At 38.3% G+C, this 21,214-nt stretch overlaps 1 protein-coding gene across 1 annotated transcript; it reads left to right on the top strand.

Moving 5' to 3' along the window:
* The first annotated feature begins 7,264 nt into the window (after positions 1 to 7,264).
* On the top strand, positions 7,265 to 20,052 carry Cylc1 (cylicin 1). The gene is made up of 4 exons (XM_048335355.1): positions 7,265 to 7,364; positions 13,400 to 13,518; positions 14,728 to 16,431; positions 20,020 to 20,052. Exons 1-4 carry the CDS (start codon positions 7,265 to 7,267, stop codon positions 20,050 to 20,052), a joined length of 1,956 nt encoding a protein of 651 aa, XP_048191312.1.
* Positions 20,053 to 21,214: the final 1,162 nt, after the last annotated feature.

Raw genomic sequence — 21,214 nt, 5'->3', positions numbered from 1 at the left:
ACTTTCCTTACTGAGGGTTGTTTTTGCTATTCCAGGTATTTTGTGGTTCCATATAAATTTTTTGATTGTTTTTTATACTTTACTAAAGAATGATGTTGGGATTTTGATAGGTATTGAAATAAATTTGTATATTGCTTTGGGCAGTATTGCGATTTTCACAGTATTAGTTTTGCAAATCCAGAAACACAGAAGAAGGTGTTTCTACTTCCTAATGTCCTCTTCAATTTCCTTCTTCAAATTTTTTTTTTTTTTTTGGCCAGTCCTGGGCCTTGGACTCAGGGCCTGAGCACTGGTCCCTGGCTTCTTCCCGCTCAAGGATAGCACTCTGCCACCTGAGCCACAGCGCCGCTTCTGGCCGTTTTCTGTATATGTGGTGCTGGGGAATCGAACCTAGGGCCTCGTGTATCCGAGGCAGGCACTCTTGCCACTAGGCTATATCCCCAGCCCCCTTCTTCAAATTTTTTATAGTCTTCATTGTAGAGGTCCTTCTCCTACTCAGATAGGTTAATTTCTATGTATTTCTTTAGGCTATTGCAAATGTAGTTGTTTCCTGATTTAAGTCTCCATTTTCCAATTGCTGGTGCATAAAAAATCCACATTATTTTTTCTACTCATCTAATCACTTTTCTGTATTTTTATGGTTGCATTCATTTTCTTCTTCAGTGTGTAGGATTGTTTAAGTACTTTCCTCAGTGCTGGACTATTGGTTTGTGAATTGATGTTTATCATGGAAGGTTTTAATTTCTTGTTAAATAATGAACAAGACCTCATCTAGATACAGCATTCTTGGTTGACAATTATTTTCTTTCAGTGCTTGAAATGAATTATTCCATGTTCTCTGTACTTTTGGACTTTCCATTGAAAATCCCTAATTAGTATGGTTCGTTTGCCTGCATATGTGACTTGGAAAATCTCTTTTTAATTTTCAATATTCTTTTCTTTTTTGTAATTTATTTATTAATTAAACAAATTTTTTTTTACAAGGTGTTGTGCAAAAAGGGTACGGTTACATAGTAGGGCAGTGTGTACATTTCTTGTGATATCTTATACCCTGTTTTTCTTTCCCTTCCCTAGGTCAGGTAGATATATATAAAATACACAATGTACCAAGAACATATACAGTAGCCACGTGGCCTGCGCCAAAGAAAATTCGCCTAAGGCTTTAAATGTAATGTCGACATTAGACAATATGTCGACAATAGTCTTATATGAATGTACATACATAGCTTTTGAGCTGTTGTATTCCACTGAGAGGTCAATTTTTGACCTTTATATGTTGAGTAGTTGTCTGGTTTTAGTTACATAATGTGGGTCACTGACCTGTGGGAAATATCATTTGACAAGAAGTTTTTGGTTTCACAGACCTGGTCTCTACTTGTTGGGGACAGCTGTGTCTTTAAGAGGCCACAGCTGGCTTTAGCCCATCCCCTCTTATTCCGCCATTAACAGGAAGAGAAGCCCCCACCCCTGGGGGGTGAACACGTGCTTGCCATCATGGCGGGGACTTCTACAGAGACCCAGCTCTTGGGGGACTGTAGCCCCCGCCCATAGAGGAAGTTCGTGACATCACCATGACAGACATGGTCTTTAGCCTATGACTGGCCCTTTGACCAGTCCCCCTCCTTTCCCGCCATTATTGCTATATAAACCCCCTCCCAATTAAATCATGTGAGACCCGTTCAACCATCAGCCTGTCTCCCCGGAATTTTCTTCCTGCGTCTGACACGTGAGGGGGGCTGACAGGGAAGGGAATTTCGGCATTTCTCCTCAACTCAGCAAAGTCCACAAAGATATGCCTTACTCCTTCTGCCGTTGGGAAGGGTGGAGCTGAGTGTCTTTCATAGTTTAGAATTTAGGCATCTCCCCTGGAGAAGTGGGGAGAGGGGGTCCAGAGCCCCCCGACATCTACTTTCTCCCCGTCACCGCATCTTAACAGTCATATATCAGGGAGATCATGCCCATTTGTTTTCTGTGTTCTAGGCTTGTCTCGCTCAACATTATTTCTTCAAGTTCTGACTGTTTCCCTGCGAATAACAATATTTCACCATTCCTAATCGCTATGTAGTATTCCATTGTCTACAACTACCATATTTTTTGGATCCATCTGGGTTGATTCCATATTTTGGCTATTGTGAATTGTGCAGTGATAAACATGGAAGTGCAAATGTCTTTTTGATATATTGGGACCTGCTGTTCAGGATAGATGCCTAGAAGTGGTATGGCTGGGTCATAGGGTAGGTCTATATTGAGCTTTTTGAGAAACCTCCATACTGTTCTCCAAAGTGGTTGTACTAATTTGCACTCTCACCAACAATGGAGAAGGGTTCCTCTTTCCTCGCACCCCCTCCAGCATTTGTTGTTGCCTGAGTTCAGAGTATAGGCCATACTAACTGAGGTGAAGTGGTATCTCAGAGTTGTTTTTATTTGCATTTCCTTTACTACCAGGGATGTTGAACATTTCCTCATATGTTTCTTTGCCATTTTTATCTCTTCTCTTGTGAAGTCTCTCTTTAGCTCCTTTGCCCATTTCCTAATTGGTTTACTGGGCTTGGAGGGGCTTAGTTTTTTGAGTTCTCTGTAGATGACAGATATTAAGCCTTTGTCTGTTGCTGTGCTGGTAAAGATCCTTTCCCATATGGTTGGCTGTCTTTCTAGTTTGGTGGCTATGTCCTTAGCTGTGCAGAAACTTTTAAATTTGTAGTAGTCCCATTTGTCGAGACTCTCCCCTATTTGTTGTGCCCCTGGCACTATATTCAGGAAGTTCCTTCCTGTGCCTATAAGTTCTAGCGTCTTTCCTACTCTGTCCTTCAGTAGTTTCAAGGATTCAGGTCTGATATTGAGGTGCTTGATCCATCTTGGTGCATGGTGATAGGCTTGGGTCTACTTTGAGTTTTCTGCATATGGCTGCCCAGTTCTCCCAGCACCAGTAGTTGAAGAGGCTATGTTTATTCCATTGCATGTCTTTAGCTCCTTTGTCGAATATCAGCTGGCTGTAAGAGTGCGGTTTTATTTCTGGATCTTCAATTCTAATCCATTGGTCTTCTGATCTGTTTTTATACCTGACCTGTTTTTATACCTGTTTTTGTTATGGTGGCCCTATAGTAGAGCTTGAAGTCTGGTATTGTGATACCTCCTGCACTGCTTTCTTTGCCTAGAATTGCTTTGACTATTCTAGGTTTTTTGCTGTTCCATATGAATTTATGGATTGCTCTCTCTATTTCAGTGAAGAATGTAACTGGGATTTTGATAGGGATTGCATTGAATTTGTATAACAATTTGGGCAATATGGCCATTTTCACTATATTGATTCTGCCTACCCATGAGCATGGGAGGTCTGTCCATCTCCTTGTGTCTTCTTTGATTTCCCTTATTAGATTTTTATAGTTCTCATTAAATAGGTCTGTCACATCCTTGGTTAGGTTGATCCCTAGGTACTTTATTTATTTATTTTTTTTGGCTACTGTAAATGGAATTGTTTCCATAATTTCCTTTTTTGCTTGTACAGAAAAGCTGCTGACTTTTGTGATTGATTTTGTATCCTGCTACTTTGCCAAAATGGTTTATTAGGTGTAGGAGTTTGGGGACTGAGTTTTTTGGGTCCTTCAGATATAAGATCATGTCGTCTGCGAATAGGGATAGCTTGATTTCTTCCTTGCTGATGTAGAACCCTTTGATGTCCTCCTCTTGCCTTATTGCTATGGCTAGGGATTCCAGCACTATGTTGAAAAGAAGTGGGGAGAGTAGGCATCCTTGTCTTGTTCCTGACTTTAGGGGGAATTATTTTAGTTTCTCTCCATTTAATACTATGTTAGCAGTTGGTCTGTTGTATATGGCTTTTATTGTTTTGAGGAATGTTCCATCTATTCTGGTTCTCTCCAGAGCTTTTAATAAGTATGGATGTTGTATTTTGTCAAAGGCTTTTTGGGCATCGAGTGAGATAATGTGATTCTTGACTTTAGTTCTGTTTATTTGGTGAATTACATTGATTGATTTACGGATGTTGAATCATCCTTTTAACTGTGGGATGAAGCCTACTTGGTCATGATGTATAATTTTCTTGTTCATTTTCTGGATCCTGTTAGCTAATATTTTATTGAGGAGCTTTGCATCTGTGTTCATTAGTGATATTGGTCTGTAGTTCTCTTTTTTTGTTGGGTCTTTGCCCGGTTTGGGAGTGAGTATGATATCAGCTTCATAGAATGAGTTTGGGATTTCTCCCTCTGTTTCTATTTCACGGAAGAGTTTGAGTAGTATTGGTATTGGCTCCTCACTAAAGGTTTTATAGAATTCGTTGGTGAATCCATCTGGGCCTGGGCTTTTCTTTGTTGGGAGGTTCTTGATTACCCCTTGTATCTCACTAAGTTATTCGTTTATTTAGTTGATTTATTTCTTCTTGGTTCAGTTTGGGCAGTTTATACTTCGCTAAAAATTGATCCATTTCTGTAAAATTATTGTTTTTTAGTGAGTAGAGGTTCTGGAAATAGTTCCTTATGATTGTTTGAATATCATGTGTATTTGTTGTAATTTTTCCAGTGGAGTCCCTGATTTTACGTATATGAGTCTCTTCTTTTTTTTGTAAGTCTTGAGAGGGGTCTGTCAATTTTATTTATTTTCTCAAAGAAACAGCTTTTAGTCTTATTTATTTGTTGAATGGTATTTCTATTTTCAATCAGATTTATCTCTTCTTTAATCTTTGTGATCTCTCTCCTCCTACTCATTTTAGATTCAATCATTTCTTGTTTCTCCAGTTGTTTTAGTTTCATCGTGAGGTTATTCACCTGCTCTGCTTCCATTCTTTTAATGTGAGTGCTGAGGACAATGATCTTGCCCCTCAGTACTGCCTTAGCTGTTTCTCATAGGTTTCTTTGTGATGTATTTTCATTGTCATTGTGGCTTATGAATTCGTTGATTTCATCTTTAATTTGGTCTGTGGCCCAAGTGTTGGATAACAGTGCGGGGTGTAGCCTCCAAGAATGTGTATAGCCTCTGTGGTAACCATTGTTATTGAGGGTTACCTTTAATCCACTGTGGTCAGATATAATACATAGGATGACGTCAATACTTTTGTATTTACTGAGGTTCTTTGTGTGGGCTATGACATGGTCTATTTTGGAGTATGATCCATGGGCTGCTGAGAAGAAGGTGGTTTGGGTCTCTGTAGGGTGGAAGATTCTGTATAGATATGTCAGATCCATTTGGGATATGGTGTGACTTAGGTCCTCAGCTCCCTTGCTAATCCTCTGGGTGTTGGATCTGTCTCTTGGAGAGAGTGGGGTATTAAAGTCACCCACTATGATTGTGTTTGGGTCTATCTTGTTCTGTAGTTCTGTGAGACTTTGCTTGACATATGTAGGGCCTCTTTTGTTCAGTGAGTATACATTCATCACTGTGATGTCTTGATTCTGGATTTTCCTTGTATTAAAATGTAGTTACCTTCTTTGTCTTTTTGAGTTCCTTTTAATGAGAAGTCCAGCTTGTCTGAGATCAGGATGGCTACTCCTACCATTTTGGTAGGGCGTTTGCTTGGAAGATCTTGCTCCATCCTTTCATTCGAAGCCTGTTTTTATCCCTTGCTGTAAGGTGGGTCTCTTGTAGACAACAAATGGCAACTTTTTGTTTGCGGATCCATTCTGCCAGTCTGCTCCTCTTTATCAGAGAGTTTATACCATTTATATTCACAGAGAACAAAGATAAGAGTGCTTTTTCTCCTTCCATTTTCTTGTTAGGCTGTTTTACCTCTTTTTTTTTTTCTTGTCTTAGTGAGCTGCTCTTTCTATTGGGCTCTGGCTGTTGTAGTTTCTTTCTGTTTCTGTCTGTGTGTCCTGTATGATTTCTGTTGGGTGGGATTCCCCTCTTAGAATTCGCTGTAGGGCTGGTTTTATATTCACATACTCCTTTAGATTCTCTTTGCTAAGGAAAGATCTGGTTTTCCACTCCAGCTTGAACTCCAGCTTCGCTGGATATTTTATTCTAGGTTGGCAGTTGTTGGCCTGTAGGACTTGGATGGTGTTCTTTCATTCTCTTCGTGCATGGTAGGTTTGTTTGGAGAGGTCTGCTGTTATTCGGATCCTTTTCCCATTTTAATAAATTTCTTTTTCGCTTTGGCTGCATTCAAAATTTGCTCTTTATTCTTGAGGTCTGAAGTCTTTATTATTATCTGCCTGGGCATGGCTTTTCTATGGTCTGGTCTGCCAGGTGTTCTATAGGCTTCAGTTACCTGTATGAGGTCCTTTGTGAGATTGGGGAAGTTTTACACAATCACTTTATTGAAAATATGTTGAAGCCCTCAGCTCTGGTATTCGGCTCCTTCTTCTGTTCCAATTATGCGCAGATTATATCTCTTGTCTTTGTCCACTAGCTCCTGGATTAGTCTGCCCTGGACCTTTACCGTTTCTTGGAGTGTGGTAATTTTCTGGTTCTTATCGGCTGCATCATCGTGGATTCAAGTGTGGAGTTTCTGGATGTCAGGGAGCTATTTATGGTTGCCAGATCAGCTCTGATCGTGGAAATTTCTTCCTTTAAAGAGGTGTATCTTAAATCTATTTTCTCTTGCATTTCACTTCTCAGGATGTTAAGGTCTTCTTTAACAGAGGTTTGCACTGTATCCATTTTTGCTTCTATTTCTCTCTTGGCTTCCTGGACGCCCTTCGAGACTTCCACTCTAAACTCCTGGAATTGTTTTCTGATTTCGTTTCTGAGGTTTTCCATCATTTCTAGTATCATAGTCTCAGTTGTTTTTTTATTCTCCATCTCCTCTTCAGTCGTACTGCTTTTTGGAGCTGGCGAATTAGCTTGCCCTTTGATGAAATTTGTTATATTTCTTTGTGATTTGCGCATTGGGAGATCTGTGGGTAGCTTCCCTGGTTTGGCTTTGTGCTGGTTCCCACTGGTCCATCAGAGGGAAACTTGTTTGTGTCCTGGCTCTGGGTTTGAGTTTGGCTGTTGAACCTTACTGCCCAATGGGTGAGTGTGACTGTCTCGGTTGTTGGCGAGGTGGTCACCCTCACTGCACTTGGGGGTGGGTAGATTCTGTGTCTTTCTCTGAGGGATAGTGTCCTGCCGCTGTGTTGTGCTGACCCTAGCATGCCCCTGGTGGGGGTTTGCTGGTCGCTGATTCAGCATGGCGTGAGGCTTTTCTCTTCTTTGTTTCTTTTTTCCACTTGGTATCTTGGTCAGAGGAGCTCACCTCTTAGGCGGTTCTCCCACCTGTGTGGATTGCTCAGGGGCCAGTGTTGTTTAGAGGTGGACTCCCCACTTGTGCGAAATGCGCCAATCTGAGTGGGCACTGCCGATGGGGGGTTCTGCCCTCCTGTGTGGGTGCGCCTATCAGAGCAGTCGCTTCCTCTGGGGTGCCCTGCCCACCTGTGCGTGGTATGCCTACCAGAGTGGGCCCCGAGTTGTTGGGGTATGCTTGTGCCCTCCCGCGAGTTTGCTGTGGGGGGCGGTATGTGTGGGCCCCAGTAGGATCAAGTGTCTGGGCGCAGGTTGGTGCCCCCAGACTCTGCGCCTCTGCTGCGAGGGGGGCATGTGATCGTGCCCAGGTGTCCCTGCTGGGCTGGTATTGCCCACCAGCTAGCCTGTGACTTTTGTTCAAAACGTCCCCGAGGACCAGGCGCCTCAGGTGGGGCTTCCAATGCCTGCCAGTCCCCGACCCCTGTTGGGGAGGTGGCAGGGCCATTGCGGCCGGTTCAAGCTCCTCTGCTGCCTTGGCGCTGCTCTGCCCCTGCTAGCTCCTGTGTCCTCACAGAGTCTGAAGGGACCTTTTGCCACCTGATTTGGGGGTTTTTTGTTCCCTCAGGGTGGGGAGGGGGAGGGAGGGAGCTCTAGCTTCTTTGTAGGGTTTGGGTCTCTGATAGCTCATCTTCCATTGGGGAAGGGAGTAATGGGGAACTTACTGGTCCTGGATTGTGTATGTGTCCCGCGCTGTTGTTAGCCCTTTGGGGCTGTGGTGCTGGGGTGCGGCGATTGGTCGTTTGGTGGTGGTGGCCCGGCTCTCCCCTTCTGCACTGCCCAGTTCCCCTGCCACTCACGTCCGATCCCGGCCGTGCAGTCCTGCACCTCCCGTCCGCCACTGTCTGTCTCTATCAGTCCGTGCACCCCCTGGGGTCCATGGAGTCCTGCTGTCTGGACTCTGCGTTGCTGGCGTGACTTTTCGGCAGTTGGTTTGTTGGTGCCGGGTCCCCTTTCCCAGCCTGGCCCTGTTCGGGCCAGGGTGGGCAGGTGGGGGGAGGGTACCCCGGAGATTTTCCGGCTCCATGCAGGTTATAGGCTCTTCTTTTTTTAAATTTTCTTTTCGTTTCCTGCGTTTCTCTGTTGCTTCTGGCTGCTGGGTTTGCTGGGTTCTTTATGGGGTGTTGAGTGCTGGAGTTCCCAGCTCGTTATTCAGTTAATATTTTTTCTTGTTTGGTACATTTAATGTTTTCAGTATAATATGCCTTAGAGAGGTTCTCCTCTGATCTTATCTATTTGGCTTGAACTCAGGGCCTGAGTACTGTCCCTGATTTCTTTTTGCTCATATCTAACACTACCTCTTGACACACAGTGCCACTTCCAGCTTTTTCTGTTTATGTGGTACCGAGGAATTGAACCCAAGGCTTCCTGCATGCTAGGCAAGGACTCTGCTACGAAGACACATTCTCAGCCCCCATAATATCATTTTAAAATTGCTTTATTATTGTATTCATAATATCTTAAAGCTTAAGAATGACAGCTTGGTCTGGCAGTAAATACACTTATCCTGAACGCAGCTCCTAGAATTCAAGAACTTCAACAGCTGCTGATGCAGTCTCTACAATGATCCTTAGCAAGTGGAACTCACTTCTTGCTAGGGAAAGTAAAATCTCTAATCACTACATCTTTGAACTCCATGCCATTTAAACTTCCCAGTGAGTTCACATCAGACCATATCCTTCTCCATGGTCACTTTTTATGGCCATCCTCCAATTACACACTGCAACAAGGTGTGACAAGACTTTCAGAGCTGTGCTTATTCCTTGTTTTGAAGTTTCCAGAATATCTTAATCTCAAATATTACATACTCTCTTAAGATGATACTTTACTATAGTTCTCTGAGGTAAGTGGAACAATAAAATGTCTTCCTTTTCTGAAACTAGTCTGCTACACTGGAATGGGCATTGTCATACCAATCTCTGAAATGTCTTTAGGGTATATAGAAAGTGTAGGCTAGTCCAGCTACAGTTTGTAGTACGTCACCATGACCATCTAACTTAATGTATAGCTGTGTCTTCAACTTCCTTTCTCAACTAAGAAGCCAGTATTGGAGTCTTTTCTACGTTTCTCTATTGCCTTTCTCTTTGTACATTTTGGCAACTCCTTCCTGATTTCATATACTCTTCTTTTTCTTCCCTCAAAATACTGTCTCTACTTTGCTTCCCATATTATTCTTATTCATAGAATCAATTATAATCTGTCATCAGTGCCTACCTTCATGATTAATATTCTAATTATAATTATAAATATTTTCTTAGCCTTAAGATGAGTTGCTTTCCTCTTACTGTTTTCAATGATTCTCTTGCCTTTAGCCTTTAAAATTTATATTGTAAAATGTTTTGTTTAAGAGCACTTTACAGTAAATGTTGGGTTTGGTTAGTCTTTCTAGGCCTGGATGTTAATTCCCCTCCCTCTCTAGATAAGAGTAGTTTCTGTTTTATTAAATAAGCTTGTGTTGCTTTACTTTTTGTTGTTCTTTAGGGAACATCAATAATGTGTACATAGTTCTGCTTGACAGTATCATAATTCTCAGATATTTCTTAACACTGTTAGTTTTAATGTTATAGGTCTACTGAAGCATGGAGATAGAGTTTGGTCTCTAGCCTGGGGTTTCACAAGCCCACTTGGCACTAGGAAACTCTTGAAATTGCACCTCAAAATCCTCTTTTTTTCTTTTTTGCCAGTCCTGGGTCTTGGACTCAGGGCCTGAGCACTATCCTTGGCTTCTTTTCGATCAAGGCTAACATGCTACCACCCACAGCACCTCTTATGGCATATTTCATTTATGTGGTGCTGAGGAATTGAACCCAGGGCTTCATGCATGCTAGGAAAGCACTCTACCACTAAGCCATATTCCCAGCCCCTCAGAATCCCCTCAGAAGGCTTGATCTGCAGCTGCTATTTTGGTGTCTGACACTGGTTGGACTGGCCCAGAGATATATCCATAAGTCCCAACCTGGCGATAAGTTGGAGTTGAGGCTGTGCAGAAGGGTTCTGACCTAGTCTTGAACTATGGCTTGGTAGTGGTATAAATCTGAAGACCATGTGAACTGGTCTGATTCTGTACAAACTAATCTGGTACTTCAAAGGGAGGACTCGATGGGCTTATAGTCTATATTCTTGATGTATGGCCTGGATATTAGATTTGCAGCTATTAGCCTAGTGTCTGGAACATCAAGGATCAACCTATTCCTGGGGTCTGTGGATGTCATCCTGAATTCTAGCCAGCCTAGGTCTTGAACAATTTGAAAGTTCTGTCTATCGGAGCCATATAAATATTAGGGACAGTGTGTAGTCTGTGGCCATGGGTGTTGTGTAGCGCTGAAGTCTTTGAGTGATGGAGGATTGACTGGGACTATGGCAGTGTATCAGTCTTGGAGTTTGACTGTGTGGGCTAGCCTGGTGCTGCAGAAATACACTGGGGCCAGACTGATAGTGAGGCAGACTTGGAGATGGAGTTTGCCTGATCAGTGTCCTAGTCTGTAGCTCCTCATTATTCAAGTTTTTCAAAAGATTGTAGTTATAGGTACATAATATTGAGTTGATATAACTAAAAGGGTTTACTGATGGATTCTAATGAAATTTTAGAATATATAATTTTTGTTAAAATTAAGAAAAGGGGCAGGGGATATGGCCTAGTGGCAAGAGTGCTTGCCTCGTATACATGAGGCCCTAGGTTCAATTCCCCAGCACTACATATACAGAAAATGGCCAGAAGTGGCGCTGTGGCCCAAGTGGCAGAGTGCTAGCCTTGAGCAAGAAGAAGCCAGGGACAGTGCTCAGGCCCTGAGTCCAAGCCCCAGGACTGGCCAAAAAAAAAAAAAAAAAAAAAAAAAAAACACCTCTAAAATTAAGAAAGATACAAAATCTTTCTCCAAGAATATGAAAACAGTGCAGCCAGCATGACAGTTTTCAACTACTAAATTTCAAAAGATGTAGCTCATATTATTCTAGCAACTCTATGGCATTAATGTAGTCTTAGCACATTGATCAGTTTCATTGGAAAAAGATAAAAGAACTACAATTATACACTATTTAAGAAATCTGTAAAATTTCAGTTTTTACCAATGTCCAAAACAGTGGTTATTTACCAGAGCTGAGTATCTATTAATGCATATAATCCAGGATAGTTTTTTAATGCAAATTTCATTGACCCATTGAGTGATTGTTATTAGTGGATCTTGAAACAGTTCTCAGATATACTTATGTCTTTAAAACATTCCACATTCATTTTAATGGCTATATTTAAGTGGGAATCACAGGAATATTATTTTATGACTCAATTATCTTTAATTTTTTCCTAAGTAAACTAGTACTTATTTAATGATGAGTATGTTTCAGGCTTTGTGCTGCTTGCCTACAGTTTCAGGAAGTAAAAAATAGTTTTACTAGGCTGGGAATATGGCCTAGTGATAGAGTGCTTGCCTTGAATTCATGAATCCCTAGCTTTGATACCTCAGAACCACATATATAGAAAAAGCCAGAAGTGGTGCTGTGGCTCAAGTGGCAGAGTGCTAACCTTGAGCAAAAAGATGCCAGAGACAGTGCTCAGGCCCTTAGTTCAAGGCCTAGGACTGGCCAACAAATAGATAGTTTTACTCAGACAACCCTATTTTGATTTAATTTGTTTTATATTTAAGAATTTGGTGAGGAGAGATTGCCTAAGAGTTCTTCATGTTGCTGAAATATTATTCATGATAATAATGTTGACTATTACTACACATAATTTCAATTAGAGCATCTTTTTACATTTTTTTTACAGAGATGAAATAAACACCGGAACATCAGATGATTCCTGTGAGTGAGAATTTAGTCTTTAAAATTCAATATTTTATATTTGAAAATAGTTTTAGTCACAAATAACCAGTTTCTTTTATTAAATGTGGTAAAAGAAGATTTTCCTTAATTTCTATTAAAATTTAAATAAACACATACATATGCACATGAGTATGTTGGATTATGAGTATAAAATATTTTTGAGTTTGGATAAACTTACTTATACAAGTGAAAGATTTACTTGTTTATATAAAGTGAAAGATTTACTTTGTTCTTTTCCTCATATTACAAATCAGCTTGAAGGAATAAATCCTTGTGTTTAAATATTACAATTACAACATCCAAAATAGGAAAGGTAAATATAAAGATATGAAGTAATTGTTCAATAGCTTCTACTTTAGGCAAGTTCTTACTATACTGAACTGAAATATGACTAAAATAGTATGTTTATGTGTAATAGTTTCATTTCTTCAGGAAATGTAAAAAAAATCTATAATATTGTGATTAAGAGCACAAACTCTGAGGGCAAACTGACTGATATTTGCTATCTTTATGATCTGTGGCCAGAAATTTAACCTGTGTTTCATTTTTCACATATTAGTCAGTTATGTTACATAGTTTTAAAAATAAGAATTACATCCGTTTCCATATCTGGAGTGTTTAGAATATGGTATTGCACATAGCAAATACCACATAGCTTCTGTAGTTCCAATGCTATTATTGCTAAAACTACTATACTCTATAATGCCGCTTTCCTTGTTAAGAGAGTAATGACATATCTCATTAGCTAGACCTATTCTGAATGTTTTCCCCGGTTCCTATATTGACATATTTTCCAGCTAATTTGGTCTTCCTGATGCCTTTATTGTGGATGACCTTAAGTATGTGTATGCAATTCCTTAAATATCAGTTTCTAGAACTGAATGCTGTATTTTGTATTTATGGTCCTACATATCTCTGACTTAGGACAACACAGAGGTCAAGAGGGTGATAAAATATCAGATTCTATCAGTCAAGAATATAGGAATGACAGAGGTGATAATAATTTCTGTTATCTAATCAAAATGATGTGAGGAAAAAATCAAAATAGAAAAGATAATGAAAATATCTAAAAGGAAACACTGAATCTTTATTTTTTATCTTTATTCATTTATAAGAGTATTTTTCCATTGTGACTTAAGAAATGCTTATAATCTTGGTTTAATATAAAAATATAATTACAAATGTTATTTTAAAAAATTCAGTGCTCCAGAGAGTATAACTATATACCTGTTATACCATTATATATCTTAATAGTACATTATCTTAAATAATAAATTTCTTACTCAACTATTCTTTCTTGCTGATATAAGTCCATCTACCAGTTCTAAGTTATGATACTCTCTCTTTTCAGTTAGCGAAACTAGTGAAAAATCATGGAATCAAGAGCATTTTGTTTTGACATTTCCCAAACCACCTGTGCCAGATAGAAAAGAGAGATCAAGCCCTTCAGAACCACAAATCATGGTTCTTGTGAGTTGAAAAAAATATCAATTTATACCTACTATGTTTATGTAACATATATATATATATATGAGTAAGGTGTATATAAATTAAATTTGACCATGAAGAAACAGATTTTAAAATTTATATTTCTCTGTAGATTTCCCCTACCTGGTTTATAGCAAACTTTTAATTTTACATGGTCCACCACTTGGAATTCATTATTTTTCTAATAAGTTAGACAAGCTAGAAATCCTAATGATAATGACAGTGCCTATCAGGACGTTTATTATTGGCCAACATATCTAAACCTTACATCTTAGAACAGGAGCCAGTTTTATGACTTCCATTTTCTTTCATCTGAAATTCTAGACATTTGATACCAGAATATTTATGTTTTCTGTTGTTTCTATAAACTGGAGTTATTTTATCAATTAGCCAAAAGCACAACTAATATACATAGAGTAGCCACGGTGATATAAAACACCTTAAAGCATCTCTCAAAGCAAAGTTATAGTCAGTGAATTTATTCAAAGTTTGTTCATTACATGTGTAATGATCCAAATACTATGCTTCTGTTCATGATCCTCCTTTAGTCCCATATGACAATTGTGTAGTTGGAACCTCTACAGAGCAGATCAAATAGTTTAATATGTAAATCAATCTTTGTAGCCACCAATTACAATTACATTTGTCAAATATTTTGGTGTGAGCAAAAAATAAATCAAAACACTACAACAAAATTAATATGAACTGAATATTTTTGTTATATCCTTTTTTAGTATTTCACAGTGTGAAGGGGGTCAGACTTCCAATTTTACCAGATAAATTAAAAGCATACAAAGAAATTGGGATAGGCCCAAACACTATAACTTGCACAGAATAACATGACAAAATTCAAGATCATCTTATTTACTGCTAACATGAGGAAGAAGGGTTCAAAGGAATTCACCATTAATTTGAGGGTAACACTTAGATGTTGTGGCTTATTGTGGGTCTGATCCAATTCTAATATGAATTATCAAGGGAATTTTGTCTCCCTTAAAATCATCTAATTTCCAAAATGGGGTTTTATCCCCTCATGCGCATGCACACACACACACACACACACACACACACACACACACACACACACAGAATTTTAAGTAGTTAGTGAAAAGATAAACTATTTTTATGTTGCAACGTAAAAATGTAAATTATCCACAAATGACTGTCATTATTCTATCCAATCTTTTTCAGAAGCAAAACCAAAACAAAATTGAGAAAGATCGAATGTCAATTGATATGTGGATGAGGCATTCTTTAAGAGAACTTCTCCAAACACCATCAATTTCTGTACCTGTCATGACACAAACTCCATCCATACACCCTTATGCTTGTGAAACCTTTCCTATAAGAGAAGAGATTAAAAAACCTGAAGATAGTGGGAAAATAACAACTTTGAAAGAAAAGTTAAAGAACAAAACAGGTCCATGTGCAACAAGTCCAGAATCCAAAAAGATAGTGAAAGGTGTTATATCTAAAACAATTAATGAAGCTGATAAATTTCCATCAAAATCATTACACAAAAGTGAACTATTTAAAAAGTCGAAGACCAAATCAGAAACAAATCCAGAATCCAAATACTGTAATGCAACTTCAAAAAAAGCATTAAAAGAAGTTAAGAAAGAGCCAACACTTTCTGAAGGGACAGATACTGAATCCATACATATAAATAAAAATCCAAAGACAGACTTCATGAACATCGTAAATGAAGATTATTACAACAAATCAAGGTCTTGCTCAATAAATAGGAAGATAGTGAAGGGTTTAAAGGTGTCTGATATTACATATCTTGATTCTTACAATCAGACAATAAATTGCTCACAGAACAATTCAAAGAGGCCTTCAAAGAAGGCTGCAAAGAAGACCTCTGATGCTGAATCCGGAGACTTGAAAGACACAAAGAAGAGTAAGAAAGATGCAAAGAAAGGTGACAAGAAAAAGGAGTCAAAGAGGGATGAAGAGTCTAGTGATATTGAATCTGGAGACACAGAAGTTGCAAAGAAAGATCCAAAGAAGGGTAAGAAAGATTTAAAGAAAGGTGTCAAGAAAAAGAATTCAAAGAAGGATGTAGAATCTAGTGAGGCTGACTCAGGAGACACAGAAGTTTCAAAGAAAGATTTAAAGAAGGGCAAGAGAGGTTCAAAAAAAGATGACAAGTTCAAAGATTCAAAGAAAAGTACAGGGTCTGTTGGAGCTGAATATGAAAACTCAAAAGATTTAAAGAAAGATCCAAAGAAAGGCAAGAAAGGTTTGAAGAAAGAGGAAAAGAAAGATATAGGCACTACGGATTCTGAATCTGAAAAGGACTTGAGGAAGGGTAAGAAAGATATCAAGAAGGAAAGGAAAACAAATTTACAGAAGCCTCCTCAGATCTCAGAGTCTACTGATGCTGATTCTGAGTCTGAAAGTGACTCAAAACAGGCTAAGAAAGATCCAAAGAAGGGGAAGAAAGATTCAAAAAAGGAAGGTGACAAAAAGAAAGATACGAAAAAGAATGTAGTGTCTACTGAAACTGAGTCTGATGTGGAGCCAAAGAAGGGTAAGAAAGATTTAAAGAATGAGGGTAAAGGTGCAAAAACTTTCAAGAAAAATGCAGAATCTACTGATGTTGAACTCTCAGATTCACTGTTGTCTAAGGTTAAGAAATTTGATGATTCTGATATCACATCCATAGATTCAAAGAGGGAAATACCAGAAACAAAGAAAGGATTCAGACTGCTAGCCAAAAAGACTACTTTCAGAGAAATGGGGGAAATAACATCTACAAATAGAATTCCTTCATCAAGAGAAAGAGCACCACTTCCACCTTGTGAGCTTTATCTACAGTCACCTAAGATCAGACGTATCTGCCAGTGCAACTTGCCTCCTACACCTCCTAGGCCAAGATATGCTCCTTTGGTAAGTTTATTCATTTTATGTCATGCCAAATTGGGTTCTTAAATGAAAGAGTTTTCAAAGTATAAGTGTTTATAGTCTCTAAATAATAGTTCTCTTATACTCTAATGCTGGCCAAGGTTGGAATTCATAGGTAAGGAAAGAGAAGTCCTTCAAAATGACTAAAACAAGTTACAAAATTTGTTGAACATTTTAAGAGAATTATTTTGACTACTACCAAGAGAAATAATTTGCAGTTTAAGTATAGCAGGGTCATTTTACAAGAACTTTTAATTGTCCTATTCTACACTAAGGAAAAAACCAAACTAAAAATTGACGAAAACTTCTACAAGGGCATATTTAGGTAAGATATAAAGGCATTTTTTCCAGGAACTCACTAAATATGACCAGTAAACATGCAATTAGCCAAAATTTGTACACGACAGGTGGAAATATACCAAAATTCAGGTGTGAGAAAAATTTTATCTATTCAAATTCAAGCTTTTTGTGGTACTCAGGGCCTCCCATGCTAGGCAGGTACCCTACTGTTTAAGTCCTGTCTCCAGCCTATTTTGTTCTAGTTATTTTAGAGATAAGGTTTTGCTTTTGGGGGGTCAGCCTGGATGATGACCTTTCTATTTTACACTTGCTGCAGTAGCTGGGATGACAGGCACTTGCCACCACACTCAGCTATTACTGAGATAGAATTTTTAATTAATTAATTAGTTAATTGTCAAAGTGCTGTACAGAGGGGTTACAGTTTCATAAGTAAGACATTGAGTACATTTCTTATCAAACTTGTTACCTCCTCCCTTATTTTTCTCCCACCTTCCCCTCTCCCCAATTCCCTTGCCCCCAGTTGTATAGTTGGTTTACAGCATACTGTCTAGCCTCAAACCACCATTGTCTTTATCTGTTTCCCTAGTAGCTGAGATTATAGCCACCACAGCCAGCTGAACTAAACATTTTATGAGCCTTTTGTATTATGATCCTTGCTGAATACCTGAATACAAAAGTTAACTTTTGAGAAGCAAGTCTCTCTCTCTCTCTCTCTCTCTCTGTCTGTCTGTCTCTCTCTCTCTCTCTCTCTCTCTCTCTCTCTCTCTCTCTCTCTCTCTCTCTTTCTCTCTCTCTCTCAACTGTATTTCTCAGTGTAAGTCCTTCTCCTTGGGAAAAAATATTTTTTTTCCTCACTCAGGAGATTATCTCTTGTATGTCTCTCTCCAATAGTCTATGTTTGCTAAACTTAACTAGATCTCACTTTGGAAGGAGGAATTCCTACTACGTAGATTTTTGCCCTCTCATTCAGTATTTCTCTGATATTTACTTGAGGTGTAACTCAACCATGATGCTTTACTGTAAGACTTTTTCTGACTTCTACTTTCATTGTATGAATTGTCTGTTTTTCAGCATGGAGATGATGTCTTCTGTCACGCTAAACTTAGGCCACTGGAACATCTTTAAATATTATATATGTAACCTTTCCCCTAGTTTCCTTATACTTCTCTTTAGTTCTTTCTTCTTCTAAATTTTGGATTTTTTATTGTGAAAGTGAAGCACAGAGGGTTTTCAGTTTCATTTGTAAAGGAATGAGTACATTTCTTAAACAACTTGTTACCTCCTCCCTCATTAGTCAACACTTTGTCCTAATTATTTTAGAAGCATTGGATGGAAAACAGAATAACAAACTGTGAATTTAGAGTGCTAGTGAAGAGATCCATATCTGAGAATAAAATAAAAACGTCATTAGTATAAGGTAAAAAAATAGGGACAGATGCAGTGCTTTACTTCTGTGATCATACATACTCAGAAGTAAAGTTCAGAAGGATTGTGATTTGAGTCTGACTCTGGTAAAATGTTCTCAAGACCCCATCTCAGCCCATGAAAAGATGAGCATGGTGACAGAGACGTCATCACAGCTCTGTGGGAAGAGTAAACAAGAGGACTGATGTTCAGGGTACCCCATGCATAAATATAACATTTCATTTGAAAAATAATAAAAGGGGAGTTGGAGATTTGACTCAAGTGATGTAGCACCTGCTTGAAAAGTATCAGATCTTGTGTTCAAACCATAGCTGCCAAAAAAGCAGGAGTTAAGGATGTTGCTCAGTGGTAGCATGCTTATTTAGCATATATGAGGCCCTGGATTTGATTCTTAGCACATCAAATAGGAAGGAAGGAAGGCAGGAAGGAAGGCAGACAGACAGGCAGGAAGGAAGGAAGGAAGGAAGGCAGGAAGGAAGGAAGGAAGGAAGGAAGGAAGGAAGGAAGGAAGGAAGGAAGGAAGGAAGGAAGGAAGGAAGATGAAAATACTGACTATAGCGAACAATCGAAGTAACCCTGTAAGATAATTTTGCATCTAATATAATGACACTAAATACATGACACATATAATCGCTGGTGCTGGTGGTTCATGCCTGTAATCCTATCTACCCAGGATGCTAAGATCCGAGGATCATGGTTCAAAGCCAGCTTTGACCGAAATATTCATGAAGCTCTTATATCCAATTAACCAGCAAGAAGCCAGAAGTTTAACTGTAGCTCAACTGGCAAAGCACCAACCTTGGGCAAAAATACAAAGAGACAATGTCTAGTCCCTGAGTTCAAGCCAGTACTGGCCTAAAAATACATTACACATATATGCTATCCTTATTTACATTTATCAAATATAATTTTATGTGTTATCTTTATATTATACAATTTACAGCTAGTGAGGCCTAAGTGACTGTGGTAAATTTTCTCACTGATGACTGCAGGAGGGGACAAAAATAATCAGGCTTAACTAAATTCTGGGCACATACAGGAACAAATAGCAAGAGTGTTAATGAGACAATGACATTTCCTCAGTAATTTCACTCTGAAATATATTCTGACAAGAATGATTACAGAGAAAGCAAAATACACAACAATGGTGAGAGGAACATGGCAATATATGTATATGTATTTAAATATGTATATATGTGTATAAACACATATATGCTTATAAACATGTTTCTATGTGTACTTAAATAATAAATGATGAAGCTTGGAGAAAATATGTATAGGAGAAAAATAACACTATAATATTAAGAGGAATAAGGAAAACTATGATAAGATTACAATTAAGAAAGAAATACATATGTGTCTGTGTGTGTGAACAAACACTACACAGTAACATGTAAACATGCTATCATTGTCATGAAATTTGGAGTTGCTATTAGTTGTTTTTAATATATATTTTAACCTTATAATCTCAGTTTTAATAGTTCTAGTCCATCAATGTACTTAAAATAGTGAGAACTGAGACTAATAATGTGACATTAGTAGACTGATTCCTATTTTAAACAATGAAGACTAGACTAACATTTAGTACTTTACCCCCTTCAGTGGCCATTAGAATCATTTAGGAGCTTTTTGGTATCTACATTTCTTAATTCCATCTTCAGAGACTTTGAGTTAGTATGAAGTTGAGAACAGAGACCTTAATTTTTAGAAGAAATAAGATAATTGATATAATTGATATCAAAGTTCCTTTTATTGTTGACATTGTGTTTTGGTATAGTCCTTAACACATCAAGAACTCTCTATAATTTATGGCATTGTACTTACATTCTCTTTTATTTTGTCCCACAGCCTGAAGCAAAATGGATCCACAAGCTGCTTTAGAGAACAACTGAGCACTTGGTTTCACAGAATGGCTTTCCTAGAGCATGTTCTGTTAACATAAGCATCTCTAGTGTGTAACTGTAATCAATAAAAGCAGGTGTTGCATGGTTACCACAGTAGTTTTCATATGTTTTAAGTGAATTATACAAAAAACTTCTCTATTATCTGAAATAATGCAACAAAAATAATGTCACAATTAACTCTTTATTCTCTTAAGCCATATTCTAGAACCATTTCTGAGTTTCTGATAAAATATAGCAAATTTCCTTTGGATGTCTTTATCGTATGTTCTTAATATATTTTAACTTAGCATATAAAAAGATTAATAGAGTGTGTGCACTCCTAAAAGTAAAATACCTATATTTAGACATTAACCCATACTAATGATTTTTTTTTCTTGCTAAATCAAGAAATAACAACCAGGCTCCAGAATTTTCTAACTATCCAATACTGTTCTTGTAGAATACAGTTGTAGCAAGAAATCTGATAAATCAGTTTATTGAGATGCCTCACTTCAATATCTGATCACCCTTGATAGGTGATATGATCCAGTACTTCATCCCAGGAGATGTCTGATCATCCTAGAATCCTGTTAGGTCAGTTTAGTCAGAACCCTCTGCTTCCTCTAAATAGTTTTCCATTCATTTAAAAACAGGATCCTTAGCTGTAACTTCCCATTTGTCCATGGTATATTTAGAGCTGATGTCAATCTCTCTTTACTGAACCTCATTGATGTAATTTCCATCCCTATCATGACAGGCTAAGCTCAGTCTCTTTTGTAGCTATGACTAAAGATGTGAGCCACCAGTTCCAAGTCTTGATAGATTTTTTCATTGGAACACTGGGATCAGATCCAAGTATCAACCCTTCAGATCCAGGAAGCATGCAAAGGAACATGACGCTATATGGTAGCATCTATGCTGTTTCCTTGCTACCATTCTTTTAAGTAATCAATCTTTTCTCTCTGGTAGCTTTAAGGATCCTTTCTTTTCTCTCTATTAGTCCTGTGTGGACTACAGTGTGGCAGTAGAATGTTCTTGTTGGGCCTGGCCTTTTTGGTGTTCAAAGTCTTCTTGTATTTATATTTCTTCTTGTATTTCTTTGTATTTTTTTATGTTTGGGAAGTTCTCTCCTAGAATTCTGTTAAATATGTTTTCTATCC

This window comes from Perognathus longimembris, chromosome 28, assembly GCF_023159225.1.
Source record: "Perognathus longimembris pacificus isolate PPM17 chromosome 28, ASM2315922v1, whole genome shotgun sequence".
NCBI lineage: Eukaryota > Metazoa > Chordata > Mammalia > Rodentia > Heteromyidae > Perognathus > Perognathus longimembris.
The sequence above is the reverse complement of the archived record's forward strand: the minus strand, read 5'-3'. Positions and strand labels throughout refer to the sequence as shown.